Source organism: Rhipicephalus microplus, chromosome 3 (genome assembly GCF_043290135.1).
Source record: "Rhipicephalus microplus isolate Deutch F79 chromosome 3, USDA_Rmic, whole genome shotgun sequence".
Lineage (NCBI taxonomy): Eukaryota > Metazoa > Arthropoda > Arachnida > Ixodida > Ixodidae > Rhipicephalus > Rhipicephalus microplus.
The window spans coordinates 130,809,879-130,822,632 of NC_134702.1; the positions used below are offsets into that span (position 1 = coordinate 130,809,879).

The 12,754-nt window shown below is 42.0% G+C and overlaps 1 protein-coding gene across 1 annotated transcript in view; it reads right to left on the reverse strand.

The window, feature by feature from the left end:
- Positions 1-12,754, reverse strand: part of LOC142803357 (neprilysin-1-like) — a 111,653-nt gene that overhangs the window by 64,087 nt on the left and 34,812 nt on the right. The window contains exon 5 of the mRNA XM_075888471.1: positions 6,842-7,021. Coding sequence (XP_075744586.1) covers positions 6,842-7,021 — 180 coding nt within the window. The remainder of the gene's footprint in view (positions 1-6,841; positions 7,022-12,754) is intronic.

Sequence of the window (12,754 nt, forward strand, 5' to 3'; positions counted from 1 at the left end):
ACGGTTCATTATGTAAGCGCCGAGAAAGTGTTCTTTGAAAACGTGCCAAAAAGGACACGGACACTTCAGCGTGTCACTGTGTTCAGCGAGCATTCCACTTTCTCAGTATCCCTGGCGGTCAGTACCAATAATGCTGAGGCGGTCCAAAGTCGGTCCACTGTCGGATGCCTATAGGGATCAGAAAAGGTCTGGAGAGGGACTAATAACACATATAAAATTCTGATCAATGAATGTATGAAGTTGTAAGGTACAATGGAAATTCGTATCAGTTATATGGTCATACTTTTATAGCAATACAAAATGAATGAAAAGTGTCATAAAAATTATCAAACATACGACTATAACGCATACGATGCAGAGCATACGACCATAACGAGTGCAATGCAGAAATTCTACAATGAACAGCCACTCTGGCCGTAAGGAGCACTTGAAATCACGATGCAAGAAGGGTTCTGAAAGCTTGACGAAAGAACTACGCATGGGCGTAAGGGTTACACCAGCAGCGCCCGTAAGTGTGAAGCGTATGTGCGTTGAGCACTCTTAAGAGAGCAGTTGAATTGTGAATACTGCTGTACTTACACCTTGTGAGGATCTGTTTCAAGATTAAAATGTTTTTAGTGTGAAAAAAACGTCAATGAATGGTTATTAAAATCTTCATCACCAGTTTGAGAGAGCCGGAGAAATTTTTCATTAAAAAGTGGTACATATAGGGAAACCTGCATATCTAACGAGAAAAAAAAACAATAGCCATGTGTAGCATGTGTGCACAATAATGTTGTTTTTAAAGCTAATGAACTGTTTACTACTCGAATACTTCAAAGCATGCAGTGCCTTTAGAAACTTCAAATTTTCTACCAAGAAAGCTACCATTCAGCAGAGCGACTTGTTGGGCTAAGTGGCTCATTCTTAACGAGCTTATGGCGCCAATAAAATATACGAGAGAAAGACAAGCACAAACTATCAACTAAGTTTGTTCATAAAAGTGCACACATATATATACAAGTTAACAAAGTCGCACGTCATATTAGAACAAAAAAAAGACCTGTATATATATATATATATATATATATATATATATATATATATATATATATATATATATATATATATATATATATATATATATATATATATATATATATATATATAGGAGCTTTTACGAATAAACATAGATGATAGTTTGCGTTTGCCCTTCCCTCGTGTTTTTTTTTAACGCCATAAGCGCGTTAAGCTACCAATCTCAGCCCACGCAAAGGCGACTGGCGAGATGTATATGTTAGCATGTGAAATTAAGCTACTGCGGTAATTACCTGCTTCTAAGGTCAACTGCGACTGACGTCACTATTGCAGACAAGTCATATGTTACATTAAAAAGTGTTAAATTGTTCTTGGCATACAGTATCAATAGCTGTCCAAATAAAGCTAATGTCATGAGCCATAATCAAAGTCAAAATTGAAAAAAAACTGAAGAATTAGCGCATCGAAAAGGTTTCTCTGGGTTGCCAGTAATTTGCTGGGTTGTGTTCAGTAAACAGGTAAAATGCGACACTTTGCAAACACACTAAAGCGATGTTTTTCAGCTTCTCAATCAACCACTGCAGAATATAAGGGGTAGTAATGAAGGCGCACAGTGAAATTCTCTTTGCAGTGCGTACCATGTCTCCCAGCGATGTAAAAACCTAAAATCTACCTCTTCCATGTCTTGGTAGATCTCGTAATAACATCTTTCACTACAAGACGCGAAACATGCAATGGGACTGTTTCACACTCGCCGCCATGGCAACAGGGGGCGCTGACTGAAGCTCCCCCGTTTAAATGCACATATACGCCCAGTAATGTAGACGGGGGCGTAACGGACACCGTAGCTCAGTGGTAGAGCATCGAACGCATCATTTGAAGGCTGCAGGCCCGGATTCTGCACGTGCCAAGTTATCTTTGCGCCAACTTCTCTTTCCTCATACTATAATTGACCTCTTACAACGTCGCCAATGCTTTCCCTAGAATAATGTCTGCTAGTTCTTATTGATATTGTGCATAACAAATAAAAGACACATAGCAAAGAAAATGAAGGCTGGCAAGTAAGAAGCTTCTACACTGAAAGAAAAAAAAATGATATCAGTCATCAGAATCTGGCTGGTGTCTATTGAAATGGTCCGTCACTTTGCTCTTACAAAATTTTTGAAAATAATGCAGATTCCCCACTTTCAATGGGATTATATCGAAACAAGAATTTTTAGAACTTATGCCAATTTTCTCAGCAACACCAGTATCTAGAATCATAGATTTCGGCCAATATTTTGATAACGTAATAGTAAATCTGCTGGAGCAGTATTATTGTCGTGTGAGGAAGTGCTCATCTGCCACGTAAGCGCTCATCTAACAGCTATTATCGAGACTTGACTAGGTACCAGATGTAAGAAAATTACAAATAGTGAACATTGCAATTTTCAGCACTAAAATTGCTTCAGTAAGAAAAAAAATATTCCTGGTCACATGGACAGTAAAAAGATTACGATAGCTTTTACGTTTATTGGGAAGTGCGTGCATAAGTGTCGCCTAAAATACATCGCGGGTCTTTACCCATTCCCGTATGTTTACCCCTAGTTACTGTACTGATAAGAAATTTTTTACTGGGGCTGATGTTTTTCAACACGTAGACGTCATGTTTTTTTGCTGATTATTCACCGAAGCTCATATGACTGACAGAGTTGCTGAAGCCGGAAGGAGGTTTACCTTTCAAGAAAGTCTAGAAAATCAAACGATTATAATTGAAACTATGTTTTTACTACATGTGTAGGACCGATATTAGAGCATGCCTGTTTATTGTGGCATGTTTCTAAAGATATTATGAAGACTTCGATGAAAGCCATTCAAACCAGTGTGGCCAGGTAAGTCTTGGGCAGGTAGCGTTGATTGATGATTGATATGTGGGGTTTAACGTCCCAAAACCACCATATGATTATGAGAGGCGCCGTAGTGAAGGGCTCCGGAAATTTCGACCACCTGGGGTTTTTTAACGTGCACCCAAATCTAAGCACGCGGGCCTACAACATTTCCGCCTCTATCGGAAATGCAGCCGCCGCTGCCGGGATTCGATCCTGCGACCTGCGTGTCAGCAGCTGAGTACCTTAACCACTAGACCCCCGCGGCGGGGCAGGGGCAGGTACCGTGGAATGGACAGTATCATAGTGATAAACCTAGAATTGAATTGGTGGTGATTGTCTCAGCTTCGAGGAAAGTTATGTGTTAAGTGGTGTTGTTATGTATAACAACAAGGTAGGCATGAAAATGAAGCGTACATGAATGCACCTTTTTATGTTTCAAAATGAAGCGACCATAAACACTAAATTACAAATACCGGGCTAAGATGTCCAAACTCAGATGTTCAGTTTTATAAATTGTAGTTGATTGAAAGAAACCCATTGCCGAAAAAATGTTGAAAATAATGAATTAAAATTGACGCTATAGCCCTCTCTGCTGTAACTCCCGAGGGCAATGTGGGTTCATTGTTTAATAAATAATGAGCAATATCATGAAGTCAAATCGATTTTTCTATGAAGTTCAGATCAATATTGGTCACTTTGTATAGACTCATTTATTCCGACTGCACCATTTACATGTTAAAAAAGAAGCTATTTTTAAAATATCACCACTTGAAATATCACCAGCACATTGCGTGTGCCTGCACTGCTAGGACCATAACACATCTACCTCTGCACAGCTATCCCATCGGCAATACATTACAGTCATTCTGCAACAAAACATGGCCTTCTGGCATCTTTTCGCTGCTCTCGAATTTCACTTAGAGCTATGTAGGAGTGTGGACAGTCACGTGAGCTACTAACCATCGTGCAAATAAACCTGCTCATATAAAGATACTAGTGTGGCTGACAACTAGAATTTTTAAGTGGTGGCACAAGGGGAACATGGCCAGATGCTGTTGGAGTGGTCGGAACTAGGACGGCTTTGACAAGTATTTTACACGCACAAAGTGTATATTGTTTGCTGTATTTGAGATAAGAACTATTTTACAAATAACTCTTCACCTTGAAGAAGTTGGGATTGGGTATCATTGAATCGAAATCCGCATTGCATTGAACCTGTATGTCTGAAACTTGCGCTGATATGAAAACCGTATATATGTACACCGTGTCATGCCGTCTCAACATGAGCAGCGATATCATAAGAAAACTTAGCTCTATGAGCTATAGGGAGAAAAATGTGCAATAAGCCCATTGACTGGAAGCCTGATGAATATCCTATGTAGCAGTTTCACGCCATTGATCAGATAAACGTTAGCTTATTTCGACACGTTTGTAAACAATACAAAATGTCCCTAAATTAAAAAGATTCGGAATTTGAAAGAGTTTATCAAATTTCCCCGAAAAGTCCAGATAAGCAATTTTGTATTCACAGAAACCGTTCGCTGAACGTCGCATGTGTTTAATCTCCATTAGGTGCTAGATAGCATGTATTGCCTTCATCTTCATCATCATCATCAGCCTGACTATGCCTACTACAGGGCAAAGGCCTCTCCCAGGATCCGTCAATCAACCCGGTAATGTGCTTTCTGCTGCCACATTATAGCTGCAAACGCTTTAATCTCATGGCCCACCTAACTTCCTGTTTTAGCTTAGTGCATTTGCCTTCTCGTAAATACAGTCAGTAACCCTGAATTACCCGTGATTATTCTGCCTACGTGCTACGTTCCCGGTTCAAGCTTAATTTTTCTTCTTCATTTACAATGTGGTATGCCTAACCCCGGCTTGTTCTCTGACGCACTCTGCTCTCTTCTTGTCTCTTTAGGTTATAACTATTATTTTACTTTGCAACGCTCGCTGGGTCGTTCTCAATTTAAGCTGATTTTCTTTTTTAAGAATCCATGTTTCTGATCCGTAGGAAAGTATTCGCAAGATGCAGCTGTTATATACGTTCCTCTTGAAGGTTAGTGGCAAATTACCATTCATGATTTCAGGATGCTTGCCTAATAAGATACACCCCATCCTTAATCTTCTAGCTATGTCACTCTCATAGTTCGGCTTTACGGTTGCTTCCTCGCCCAAGTAAACTTGTTCCTTTACTACCTACAGTGTCTCCACCTATCGCAAAGTGCTGCTTTCTGCCGGGGCTGTTGAACATTACTTTTTGTACATAATAATATTTAGACCTACTCTGATAATTTCCCTATCCATTTCAGTAATCATAAATTGTAATTCAAATCTCTACTTTCTCATCAAAGCAATGTAATCTGCAAATCGCAAGTTACTAAAATACTCTCCATTAGCTCTCATTCCCAACTCTTTCAATTTTTGGGCCTTGAATACCTCCTGTAAACACGCTGTGAGTATCATTGTGGAGATTGTTTCTCCTTGCATCACACCCTTCTTTATTTAGATTTGGTCGCGTTCTTTATGAATAACAATGGTAGCCGTGAATCCACATCAAATTTCTTCCAATATGTTTAGGTAGGGTTTGTCGATGCCCTCATTTCGTAGTGCCTGCGATACTGTTGATGTCTCGAATGAGTCAAACGCCTTCTCATATTCTATGAATGGTATGCATAGGGCTCGCTTGCAATCCCAACATTCCTCTATTACGTGAGTGATAGTACAAATGCGGTTTATTGTTGAGAAGCCCAAACAAAATTCGTCTTCGCCTTTTCGTTCATTCAACTCTAATGCACCCTAATCCTATAAGCCAGTAATTTCCGTAATGGTTTTTAAGAAGAAGGAAAGTAAGCTGATCGGCTTGTAATTTTGAAGTCCTTAAAATCTCCGTTCTTATGGATTAAGAGAATATTGGCATTCTCTCAAGATTCTTGTACCCTTCTTGTCAAAAGAACCTCGGTATATAAAGTGGCTAGTTTTTTAACACAATTTATCCGCTGTCTTTCAGCAAGTCCGTTCCTACCTTACCCTCAACAAGATGAGAGGCAAAACTAGTGGTCTCGCCTGGAGTGTTATCAACATATCCATAACCGTTAATAATAATAATAATAATAATAATAATAATAATAATAATAATATATTTTCTAAGTGATGAAATATTATTATTATACGGGCTTTTTAGCAGCATTACGAGAATGAGACACGCTGTAGTCGAGTTCCCCGGAAAGGTTGACCATCTGGTGCTCTTCAACGTCAAGTGACATTGCAGATTATATGAGCCTCCGCCATTTTGCCTCCGTCAGAATGCGACCACCTTGGCCGGGATCAAATCTACGACATTTGGTCGAGCATCCGAGTACCAAAGCTTCTGCGCTAACGAGGCCGATAATATTTATTATTAAAAGACACATTTATGGGCCACTATGCGCCAAGACCATACATTATCCAAATTCTATTTTTTACGTATTTCTCCCCGAAAGGTGCACACAGCACTAGATATGCTGAGTGCTTCCTACATCACTGTTAAATTGGCCAATGAGCAAGGAAGTTCGTTTTTTACCTAATATCTGGAAGATGGAAAAGTGTACGTAAACCATTATTATTACGGCAACATTATTGAAAGCACTCCACATAGAATAATCCAGAACAAAATTTAAGCATTTGGTAAACACGTGCCGCGCTGTTCACCACTTGTACGGCAGCCCCAATGAAGCCCACATAAACTACTTTTTGATCCACTTTCACACACCGCATTCAAGCACTCATACTAAACCATTATCACTACTGTTGCGAGGTGAAGAAAATAAACACACTCTGTGAACACGAGACTACTGATAATAGAACTTAAGACCGTCATGAACCTTCATCACTCTACTACACTCTGACACAATATGGAGAAACTCTTATGTGACACCTTCTCTAAACTCACAGACATTAAGAATTCAATGCCGCACCTCAATCACTCTCCTCCCGTGGTCAAATTGTGCGTCGGCGAAACTAATTGAAACAATGACATCCATTCCAAAGTCAAGAGAGCCGCGCACCATCATCTCAACCGGATCGACACTTCGAAATCTTGTCTTGTTCTTAAAGTCCAGGTTTATCGCATTCATCCATTTCACCAGCTCGTAGGTCTGCAATAGATATGCGTAAATACAGTGTGAAATATCGGATGTTACTGCAATTATCAGTATAAAACTATATTACAATGTATTAGAAGGTTTAATACAATTGAATGAGTACTAAAAAAAAGTTAACGCAGCAGCGCACTTGTGGTACCAAGCCTGAAGTTAGTGTAGCCTTCCTGCGTAGTCTTCGTGTTTTCTTTTCTACTTTATTTTTTCTTTTCTCAAGTCTTTTTTAGCTTCTCCAGTATCTCTGTCTCTTTTCGCACTCTCTGGATCCTTCTTGGCAATAAAATTTCAGTTGAAGTCAGTTCTTGCCCAGTGTTTTTACTGTCTATAGAGGGTTTTTTTTCACGTGGTAAACATCACGGAGCGTTCGCCCAATGAAGGTACAGTATAATACTCAGGGTTCAATCAGGAATCGATACCATGAATTACGCACGACTAACAAGTACTCTACAAACGTACCACGCCTGGTTTTGGGATTGCTTTCGTGAAAGACCAAGTGCAGCAATAGTGTTTGTTAAACGTGCATTGTAGTTAGTGTTTTTAGAAACATTACGTCTGTACCCTAATAACACTGTCATCACATGATATCGATATTGTAGTCAAGCGCTGTCCACAGAAGTTAGCGTGCCCTGTTCAGGCCTACATACTCAGAATCACAAGCACTACCTATCATAGCCTAAAAGAATGCATTGCTGGGCTAGGCAGCTTATAATCTTGAAGCTTGGTAGCAAACTTGACGAGGACAGTAAATCACACAGAAACACAGGACAGGGCGCTAAAAATCTTCATAAGGAAAAAAAGCACCTGCGACCCTACGTCACATGCACTGTGGGCGTTGTGTACCAAATCCCGCTCACTTGCTGAAAAGTTTGTTTTGGACAGACCAGTCGTTGTGTCAAGGATCGAGCACTAGGACACGAGCAATCCGTTGAAAATAAATAGACGTTTCATGTGACTTTAAATTGCAAAAACTCTGCATGTGAGCCAGTGCTGTCTAGCATTTGAATTCTGGGCAGAAGTGGGCATGCGCTGGCGAGGAAACTAATGGACGCTCATGACATCAAAGAGAAAGAAGGCAATTGTTTTGTTGACACTTCAATTGTTTTGCGCACTAAGAAAAAAACTGTTCTTGGAAACTTTGTTACGATAACGAGTATATGTTGCTCTGCCGATTCTGATTGGTGTTATAGATTGTGATACGTAATGCTCCCATCTGCGCAACTTGGCTGCGTATATATTTAGGGAAACTTCTGATTAAAGCTTGGTTGCGAGTAACGCTGTCCTTTTATTTTTACTTCTTTTTCCTTCTCTTCGAATTTGCGCTGCCAAGCGTTAAACTACCTATCAGCTTACCGGTTCTGATGTTGGTAAAACCCATGTTGGCTTTTAATGCCATTATGCAACTGCAACGAATTGGGCATACAAAACGCACGTGACAGTTCAAATGATGTCAGTGCGTCCAGCTTTTGTACAGTCGACGACAAAAGCTTGCGGACCGTGCAAGCGCGCGCCAGACCGCTTGTCCGTGCCGCTTAGCGGTGCACCATCTACTGTCAAATGCAGGGCCACGCTGGTAACAGAAAGTTCTGTTTGTTATTCATTGAAATCTGAATTTTAAGGCCACACAGAACATCTTAAGTTCATTGCTTTTGCGCAAAGCGGTTATCTGCAGCTTCAGCATAACACTTTTACATTTATAGCAAAGTAAAGGCTATGACGGCGTGCTTCTATTACAGCGGCGTTAGCTGTATATTACTTTTTGAGGATGGTTGGCAAGCCTCTGCCAAGTATTTCCCCTTGTGTGGTCCAGTAAAGTTATCGTTGGGGATTTCAAAGATGGATTATGAGAAGTTAACGGCCATGGCCAAAGGCTTGGGCATGAAAAAAAGGAGACGATAGAGTGTTTTAAGAACACTCAGCAACAACAGCAAAGAGAGCGTGAGCGAGCGCGCGAAAGGCGTGAACAAGCACTCATGGAGAAGAAAATAAAAAAATCATTTCTAGAGTTGAAGCTGGGTTGACACAAATGATTGAGGAATCGCGAGCTGATGCAAGTGTGCTTAGTGCATCCTCTTCGGCGTCGGCGAGCTTGCATACTCCCAGACAAAAACAGATTTCACTTCGTAAGTTCATGGCTCCTTTTGCTGAGCGAAGGAACGATCTCGATCCTTACCTGCATCATTTTGAGTGGGTCGGGATCGGACCAGGCTGCGAAAAGAACAAGTGGGCCTTCAGTCTTTGTCTCATACGAGAGGCATTGAGCGTATTCGGACGCATACCAGCAGAAGTACCATTGAACCGTAAACTGGTAAAGAAAACTTTAATACAAAGATTGCGGCTAACAGCTGAAGCTTTTCGTGAGAAATTCCGAACGTTCAAGCCCGAGAATTCTGAGAGAGAAAAACAGTTTGTTAGCCGATTATCCGACTACTTTGACAGATGAATGGAGCGATCGCACTCGGAAAAACCTAGGAAAGCAGCTCGACAAGGTGGTGGGAGAGCAATTCCTCAACTGTTGCAGTAGAAAGTTGGCCATATTATTGAAGGACAGAAAAGTGGGCATGATAGAGGAAATGGCAAGGCAGGCCGACAAATTCATGGAGGCTCAAGGGTTAAGGAATCTTGAGAAAGGGAGAAGCGACAACTCTGAGAACGGAAAGCAAATGAATGTGGCACTAAGGAATAAGGCAAAGCACCACAGTGATGTTGCTTGTCTAACAGATTGCTGAAGAATCAGCAGTAGATGAAAACAGCTGCGGTTTGCGAACTACGCGAAAAAAGAAGGACAAGACTTGTGAATGTAGGTAGCGATCAGATGAAGAGAGCACATATGCAATAAGGACAGAAGGAAAGCCAGAGATGGTCAGCATAGTGTTGAGTCCAGAAACAGGCATACGTTGTGAAATGCCAGTAGTGGAAGAAAAAGTGAATGGTGAGTGAGTGTCGATGTTGAGAGAGTTCGGAGCCGATACTGCAATAGTCAATAAAAGCCTAGTTAATTGATTGATTTGTGGGGTTTAACGTCCCAAAACCACCGTTTGATTATGAGACGCCGTAGTGGAGGGCTCCGGAAATTTTGACCACCTGGGGTTCTTTAAAGTGCACCCAAATCTGAGCACACGGGCCTACAACATTTCCGCCTCCATCGGAAATGCAGCCGCCACAGCCGGGATTTGATCCCGCGACCTGCGGGTCAGCAGCCGAGTATCTTAGCCACTAGGCCACCGTGGCGGGGCAAGCCTAGTTAACTAGAGATACTTAAAAGGAAAACATGGAACTGTGATGTTTGTACATGGATCTAATAGGAGGCTGCCAGAGGCCAGAATAATGTTAGTAAATAGGGACAGGAGTAAGAAGTGTTGATGACCCAGTGCGAAAAGATTCTAGTGCCACGAGAGTACAACAGGATACAAAAGAAAAAAAAAAGCAAAGCCAAAGAATAGTCCAGGTAACTTGGAGGATAAGGAGAATAAGGGAAGTGCAAGGCACACAAAAGAAAATATGCCAATATTTGACCGTTTAGGTGTATTCTCAGAGGAGCTTGCAAAAGAATAGAGAAGGAATACAACCCCAAAATACGCATTAAACAGAATTGCAGGCAAGCCAAGGAGACAAGGATTCAGATATGAAGTATTCTATGAATCAATTAGGGTGTTTGTATTCAGGAAGTTTTGGAAAAATAGGTATCTGATTACACAAGTGATGGTGTCAACACGATATAGGCAAATTATTTAGAAGAATCCTATGGCAAAGGGTATAGAGATTCAAAGAGCCTAAGCAGAGAACAAACTGAAGAGGCATTCTGACCTGGAGTGCACAAAGACGCAAATCCCTTGGTAAAAAGGTATTGTGGAAAACTTTGTCTGTGATGATTGATATGTGGGGTTTAACGTCCCAAAACCATCATACGATTATCAAAGATGCTGTGGGGGAGGGCTCCGGAAATTTAGACCATCTGGAGTTCTTTAACCTGCGCCCTATTCTGAGCACATGGGTCTACAATATTTCGGTCTCTATTGTAAACGCAGCCGCTGCAGCCGGGATTCGATCCCGCGACCTGCCGGTCAGCAGCCAAGTACCTTAACCACTAGACCACCACGATGGCGCACCTTGTCTGTGAAGTGTGTGCATAACGTTGCGAAACAGTGTATAAAATTATGAACTAACGTTTGTTAGACATTGAAGCACGGCAAAAGCGAACGTGTATTTGTATAAAGTTGGTGCAATGTATTGGTTAATTGTATGATGTTGTGGTTGTGCGACAAGCGTGCAACAATGAAAAGTGACATACCAGCCTGTGCACGAGTTTGAGCAAGTGAGGTCCACAGCAAGAAAATAGAACTATGTATCCCGGAGAAGGAAAAGAGCAGTTTTTTATTACAGAAAAAGAATACTCTTTAAAAGAGAGGCCGTTGTGAGGAGTAAAAGAGGGGCGCGAGATACGTGCTGAACGATGAGGCGTGGCGACGGTGCACGAGGAGAAGAGAGTCACCCTAGTGCAAGCACACCAGCCACGAAGACACAAGAGATTGGTCGGAGAAAGGCTCGTGGCACGCGACCCGAGTCTAGAAGAAAATTTTCACAGAATGCGTTAGGACTGTGTAGTAGCAAAGCAGAAAGGTCGTGCGAAATCAGCGTCACTACCGCGATGGGAACAGCATGACCACCCGGAACTGAAAGACCTGAAAGTGACAGTGGACCTCGGAGGTTCTGAGTGGGGCTGCCCGGACTCTCCGCAACATTGCCCAGCAGTTCCTGGTCGACTTGCAGCTCACCCACTTCACGGAAGGACGGCCACTGTCCACACCTGTCAGCACACGGGATTTGTCATCAGGAGAGTCCATGATGAGACTAAGCCTAGCCTAGCAAGGGCGAGGAAGACAACAGAGTCCGGGACGCCGGTGAAGACGACAAGTGGCTCGTGCGGTGGGACTGACCGACGGCGGCAGTGAAATGTGGCAGCTAGGGCTAGTTGATTTCGCATGACGGTAGTTATCGCGCGAGAACAAAACGACGACACTGAGACAAGGAGGACACGAAGGACATGGGCGCTTTTTTTAACTTCCAACTGAGTTTATTGCGTAGAGCGCGAAAATATATAGAGGAGACAGTAACTAAGTGACAAGAACCATATAGCCCAAAGAGCAAAACATGAGTAAGACAAAGACAAAAACAAAAGCACAGAAAAGGCAAAGAAAAGTCTATAAGAAAACGAAACAGAAAGGTAAATATAATATACTTGTGCGTACCGAAACCTTCTAGGAACCTTAGTTCCTTTTCACGGAGGGCTTGCTAATGCAAGACACCGGTTCGGGTGCCATTTACGCGGCCTCGACAATGACTCGGGTGCGCTCATCTTTGTGCTTGTACAGCGTCGCTGTGTCCTTGAAAAGGGGCACACAGTTGCACTCAGTGCAGTGTTGAGCAAGAACACCATCTTTCCTGTTTCTAACATTATTGTGTTCTCTCAGTCGATCGTTGAGACACTTTCCCGTCGTTCCGACCTAGCAAGCACCGCATGAAGAGGGGGTCCTATAGACAACTTCCCGGGAGCATGCCGCATACTTGTTTCTATGTTGAACAGTGCATTCCATTGATGACTGCGTTTTCAGGGGGTTTGTAGATTTGGTGAGGCTGAGTAATTTGAACGGTACCGAGAACAGGACACGAACTCGAACTCGTTTTCTGATTTCCTTGAGCATTTGTGATATCTGGTGTTTGTATGGAATCACG